At 34.2% G+C, this 6,974-nt stretch overlaps 1 protein-coding gene across 1 annotated transcript; it reads right to left on the bottom strand.

Moving 5' to 3' along the window:
* Positions 1-1,268: 1,268 nt before the first annotated feature.
* LOC110899101 (protein TRIGALACTOSYLDIACYLGLYCEROL 3, chloroplastic) lies at positions 1,269-6,740 on the bottom strand. The gene is made up of 10 exons (XM_022145977.2): positions 6,299-6,740; positions 5,223-5,339; positions 5,011-5,106; positions 4,844-4,921; positions 4,696-4,757; positions 4,542-4,617; positions 3,615-3,722; positions 2,513-2,688; positions 2,334-2,418; positions 1,269-1,573 (listed from the first exon to the last, which is right to left on the bottom strand). Exons 1-10 carry the CDS (start codon positions 6,497-6,499, stop codon positions 1,535-1,537), a joined length of 1,038 nt encoding a protein of 345 aa, XP_022001669.1. The 5' UTR covers positions 6,500-6,740; the 3' UTR covers positions 1,269-1,534.
* Positions 6,741-6,974: the final 234 nt, after the last annotated feature.

The following is a 6,974-nucleotide window of genomic DNA, read 5'->3' as shown; positions in this document are numbered from 1 at the left end:
CATGATTGCTGTGAAGTTTAGAGGCTTAAGTTGATTTTCTGACGTTGCTTATAGAAAACAAATTTTCGTTAGAAAATAATTTTAATAATTTTAAGAGTATCATCTCTATATTCTAAAAACCTTTCTCATAACCCCCCCCCACAAGAATATGAACTATGTTTAAGTTGAGATAATTTCTTGATTTGTATCGTTACTTCTTTTTTAATAATGATATATTAGAGTTTTGACTTTTGAGTAGTTAGTTCGTTTATGTTAGTTTGATCTTCATTTAAATACTCTTTTAATGTTACATAAATTCCAAATTACGTTTTTCATGGGGTGTAGAAATATTTTTTTAGTGAAAAGTAAAAAAATAAAGGGGAAAGGTAAAAAGATAGGCAGGTAAAAGATTACTTATTGTGGGTATGGAGAAAGCTAGAAAACAGCCTAAGAGTGTATACATAAAGGTTGGAGCAAGTTGGAGATTTATGCACAAAGGTTTAAACAGACGACAACAAAAGGTAAAAAAAAAAAAAAAAACAATTATTATTCTAATCAGGATATAATATGAAGAACAACAGATGAACCTAAGGGGCTAGGAGGCTCGGAGACGAATTTAGTGTGTCATAAGAAAGATTGAGAATGCAAGGATTTTATTGAATTCTCTGGGATTATATATGCCTTATATAGACCAGAGATAGGACTATTCTAATAATGCACTTCAATACATTTGTGCTCTTTTGTCAGAAGATAATAAAAAAGAAACGGTTACAAATGAAAGAAGAAAAAACGACAAGATAATATTTATACAATCAAAGATTCTTCTGTCTCCTGCATGTGCTAGTCTATCTAGTGCATGCGTCATGTAAAAGTTGTCTATCAAGAATCTTTACTTTTCCTTACACATTTATGGCTAGACTTGTTGTGTACACCTATCGTTTGATGTCGTTGCTTACATCATTTTTCTAGAGATCTCTGCGTGTGTTGTCAATAGACTATGGTGTTCCCGAATCATCGTAGTTTTCGTCATCAGGTATTTCCAAGTTTACAATCTGTTTTAGTTCAAGAAGGTCACTTTCACCGACAAATAGTATAAGCATGCTCCAATTTTACATTTTCATTTTTTTTTAAACTGGATTTATTTGAATCAGATTCAAGTATCTAATTTGCATATCATAAAATTACATTTTCGTCTCTCATAATGCTTTAACGGACTAGAAAAAACGCGGATAAGGGTATATATGCAACTGTAAATCACATTATGTGTTAAATTATTCTGACAATAAGTATTAGATTGTTTGATACTACTGAACTATTGAATGCATAACTTGAGTATTGATATTGACAATCTTGTAAAGCTAAAGTCATTCCTTGTATTGTTACTACATCCCAAACAGAATTGAGAAGTGGTGTTTGCATTTCAAATATATAATAAGAATAATGAGCTCCATTTCGGGTCAAATGGATATCTACTCGGTTCCAATTCCTGACCCGTGTAGGGATCCTTGAGATCAAGTGAAAGTACCTATAACTACCATAATCTTTGCATTCCGACTTAGTACCTAATCGGCCCATCCAAGTTCCCAGAGGCAAACTGATAACAACACAACAAATGATCAGCATCACTAAACGATTTCAAGATTCAAGATATAAATTCACAGAAATCTAAACTTTCCACACTTTAATGAAGTCATATTATCCTGATTTGGGTCGATATGGGTCATGATTTATTCCTAACGGGTCGGACTTAATATAAATAGTTGAAATGAAAGGGAAACTTAAAGGCGCCTCTTGAATTGTTATATCTTGAGATGTTAATTTTCTATTGTAATTACTGATTAATTATTATAGAAAATGGACCATGAAATGTGTGGATCAACCCAACAATGTTTTACCCGACCAGTACTAAAAACAACGCGTTACCCAACCCATCTGACCCGTCGGCACACCAATTTTGTCACATTTACTCAATAGTAACAAGGGCCAATGGTATTTCCAGTAATTTCACTAGCCGCTTCAAGACTCGTAAGGGCCATTAAATAGCTCATGGCTCGAAGCTCACTCAAAATCGGCTCCAACAAATTTCGAGCTGAGCCAAGCTGGCTCGTTTGAAATTCGAGCCGTGTTTGAGCCCAATACCTAGCCCTAATATTTTTATTAATTTTAGTCCAACACCTAGTCCTAAGTCCAACCCACCTTGAATTTTTTGATTAAATTTTAATTTTAGTTTTTTTTTCTAATAACCAAGCCTAGTTTGAGCTCAATTTTCAGCTTGGTTACACGAATTAGAGCTGAGCACGAGCTCGTGAACAGCCCTAACAACCAAAAGCAAATAAAAAAGGAACAGAATGAACCTGCTGAACTATTGGATTTGTAGAAGAAGTGAATTCATGAGTCATTCCTTCCCATACAACCTTTCCCTCATGAAGAAACACCAACCTGAAAACACAATTATTATAATCCACGAAAAATCAAGAAACTAGCAACAACCAACAAACACTACACATCATGTTGTTCATTTTAACTATAATACCTGTCAACAGCTCGTCTGATGGTACTGTGCTGGTGAGTTACAACCACATAAGATGCAATCTTTCCAGGCTTCCCGACTGCATCTTCACCTTTGCAATGAACGGACCGGATCAGATCTTCAACAACAGTAGATGCTATTGGATCAAGCCCTGCCGTAGGTTCGTCATACAAAAGCACCTGTTCAAGATGGCAGCAAAACAGAGAAATTACACCTGATACAGAGTAATACAAATCTTTATAAATGTAAACGAAGAGTAAAATGCCATTTTCGTCCCTGACAGTCTTGCGACTTTCGTCCAAAGGTTTGTTTTTCCGTATCTGGATCCAAAAGGTTTGAGTAAATTACTTTTTGAGTCCCTGTGTTTTAGTGGTTTTAACCACTTGAGTCCAAAATCAAAAAGTTTAATGCCCTGAGTCCCTAACCGCTCATTTCATAATGTTTTGAGTCCAATTTTGTTAACAAAAATTGGACTCAAAAGGTTAAAAATTCGACTCAAAAGGACTCAAATGGTTATAAAAAAAAGCGTCTAAGGACTCAGGGTGTTAAACATTTTGATTTTGGACTCAAATATTTAAAACCACTAAAACACAAGGACTCAAAAAGTAATTTACTCAAAAGGTTTTAAATCTTGGCATTTTCATCCGGCTCGTTAACTCCATCCATTTTTTCTCCGTTAAGTCAGTTTGTCTTTTTTGTTAACTTGAAGGGCAATTCGGTCTAACGGATTTGGTTAGGGGTATTTTAAATCCATGTATGTCGATATGCCCTTTATGTTAACAAAAAATACGAAATACCCCTGACATAACGGAGAAAAATGGATGGAGTTAACAAGCCGGATACATTTAGAATATGCTTTTGAAGACTTTCGATCCATTCCCTTTTTAGTTACATCTTTTCATTTGACCCATTTGAGTCAAAACGTAACCCACAATGACCCATTAATAGGTAAACGGGTCGAAATAGTTTTCTTGGAAAGACAAATTTTCCATGACTTTTAGTCAATCGTAACCCGTACTGGTTGCTCCAAGCCACATATCAAGAAAAAAAAACAAAGGGTAGTATGATATTAAATAGTCAAATAATCGAGCACTATTATATATACCTCGGGTTCTATTGTATTACTTGTTGTATCATATATTATAGATCGTGCTAAAGCGACTCTTTTTTTCATCCCTCCAGACAACTCAGATGGCATCCGGTCCTCAACGTCCTGCCAACAAAGTCAACCAAGTTTAGAAGAAACTGAAGAATATCAAAAACTGATCCGGTTCATGAATTACAACTATGCCACTGCTCAACATGCAACCGTAAATCAAAAACTAAAACAAGTTGTAGATTCACATCAAAGGTTCGAAAATTGTACACATATAACACGTAAAATAAACATTCTGGTGATCATAAAACCAAAAATACCTTATGTTTAACACGTTTTGCACCACTAGATCTTTACAACTTCTTTAATATTCCAAAAAGCAACAAATAAAGACCATTTTATGTCGTTTTCTAGATTAAAATGTCTAATTCCAAAATAAAATATAGCCTATATAATCTATATAAATTCACACAAACGTTTAGAATTCCACAGTTTTTATATGAAACTAGTAACATGACCTCGCGCATTGCGGCGACAATATGGTTTTATTGGTTTGTTTTATTATAGTATCAATATTGTACCGGCATTCTGTACAGCAAAAAAAGAGATAGCGCAACTGGCGTAACTTTGTATAAGAAAAATGAAAGCTAGACGTCATTGATAACCATTGCAGCTTAAAGTGCATAGTGTGTAAGTAACTTTATTAAAGTTCAGGGGCTGTCAAGTAAATTTGTTAAAAAACAAAAATATTTTTTTATTAAAATTGTAGGGTCGTATAATAAATTTATTAAAATTAGGAGGTGTAAATAAAATTATGAAGTAAGAGACAAAAGTCATTTACCACTTCCAACATGCTTATTAAGTTGTAAATCACTATTAACAAAAGTTGATAAATGTATGTTAGTTAATTAATTAATTATTTTCAATTTAATTCACCTTTAATCCAACGGCAGCCAATGTATCTGTAACAAGTTCTTTAATTTCATCATCGGGCATTTTTGAATGCTCATACCTATAAAATAAAAAGAAGATATTAAAAAAAATGGACTAAGAACATGCACAAAGATATTCATTAGCACATGGAACTTACAAAAGGAAACCAACGTTTTCGCGAACCGTTAAAGAGTCAAAAAGTGCTGCACTTTGAAATACCTGATAATTGAAAATATACCAATTTCATTCAATATAAATTACCAAAAAATCTATAAAATTTATGAGTTGATAAGAGGACACTTCACCAGGCCAATTCGAAGACCGGACATATCATCGTCACTTATCAACCCGTGTCGTCTTCGTCCTCGAATGTAAACTTCCCCCTGCTCAATTGCAAAACCAGTTCATACACAAAAAATAAATAAATAAATAAATCAAAAATCAAAACCACTGGATCACTGATTCAAAATACCTTATCTGGAGCAAGGAGCCCTGCAAAGATCTTTAATATGGTAGATTTTCCGGTGCCCGAAGGTCCAATGATTCCAACTGCTTCACCATGCTTGATCTAACAATGCATACATCAAAGTAACACAAAAGTTTTAAAATTTCAGCACAAAATATACAAGTAATCCGTTTGTGTATTTTTCTTCGGAAATGTATGAAGAAAAATTGAGCGTTTACCCTAAAATTTACACCTCTTAAGATGTGTTTCTCGCCGAATGACTTGTAAACATCTTTGCACTCAAGAAGTACATCTGTCTCATCTGAATCTTCTGTAAACAAACTCAAAGATGTATCCTATCACAAACAAACAAACAAAAAGTTACTATTTTTGCAGCTACTAAACAGCAATAGATTACCACCATCAACAACTCGAAATTAGCTTGTTAATTTAATTTTTTTCTTCCTTTTTTAAACCATGAGAACCCATTGCCGAAAAGCTCACGTGACCACCAATACGCGATTAGGTAAATCGCAGCTTGAGATGGGCAGGTGTATAGGCATTATGCCTAGTGGAGATGGATATGATCGGGTGGTTCCGCTGGTGGCACGATGATACTACGATGATACTCCTGTAGTCCGTCAGTGATCCAAATTTGCCGTTCAAAAAAAAAAAAAAAGATGGGCAGGTGGAAGCAAGAGGTTATGGTAGGAAACCAGTAGAAGCAAGATTCGACCGGTTAATTTAAGGACTCATATAGTAACTGTCCTTGACATGTAATCAAAAGTCAAAACAACCACTATATCATCACAAACAAACAAAAAGTTACCATTTTTGCACCTAGTAAATCATTATTCAGTTGTTTTTTTTTTTGCTAACCATAACAACCCATTACTACGAAACCCACCGAACCACCAATACTCAGCTAACCAACGAGATCAGTTAAATCACAACTCGTAAGAAACTAGTGGCAGTGGTGAAGCTTGAGATTTCCTACCGAGGGGTCAAAAACGTATATACCCAAAAATTTCTATAAAACCGGGGTATAAAAAACGTATATACCCAAAAATCTCTATACAAAAACTACATACTCTTCACTACTGAGCGAAAAGTTTGGGGGTCGCAGCCCCCTCCCTCCCCCACTAAGCTAAGCCAATGACTAGTGGAATCAAGATTCGAACCGGTTAATTGCAATACTTATACAGTAATTAACCTTAACATGTAATCACAACAACCACTGAATCATCAGAAAAAAATCTCATCAATTATAAAATCAAACACACACACATAAAATAAAAGAATGAAGGATTCATACTCTCAATCTAGATGGGCAAAATTCACCAGCAGTCTTTAAATTCTGTGGAGCAATACTACTACTACTACTACAACACACAGGTCTCCTCTCAAAGATTGAAAAAGTTTCAATCTTTTTACCAGATTTACAATACCCAGATAAGGGGTAACACACATTCCGCTGATTTAGAGGAAAAACAGATGAACCCACCAAAGAAGTCATCTTTTTGGGGCAACCAATTGAAATTAAATTGACAAAATTGAATATGAAATCATGAGAAATTGGTGTGCTTTATAGAAGGGGGGTGAATTGAATTGGAGTGTTTGAAATTGAGATAAATTGGTTGTAAAAAAAAAATTATAAGGATGATGCGAAGAAGGTGAGGTGAGGAGACGGTGCCTAAAGTCTAAACAGTGTTTTACAAACACGGCTTTCCTTGTTTATTTAAAATGTGTTTAGTTCAATACCATCATCATGATTAGAGATGTAAATAAATAAATAAATAAATAAATAAATAATAATAATAATAATAATAATAACAATAATAATAATAATAATAATAATAATAATAATTTGGGATCACCAAACCAATTTATAAACCGTCCCGGTGTAAAAGGAAAACCGGTTTGAGCTGACCATGGCCCGCCGGTTTGATAAACAATTCAAGGTGTGAAAGGAAAAACTGGTTTTAAACCCA

This window comes from Helianthus annuus, chromosome 13 (genome assembly GCF_002127325.2).
Source record: "Helianthus annuus cultivar XRQ/B chromosome 13, HanXRQr2.0-SUNRISE, whole genome shotgun sequence".
Lineage (NCBI taxonomy): Eukaryota > Viridiplantae > Streptophyta > Magnoliopsida > Asterales > Asteraceae > Helianthus > Helianthus annuus.
The sequence above is the reverse complement of the archived record's forward strand: the minus strand, read 5'-3'. Positions and strand labels throughout refer to the sequence as shown.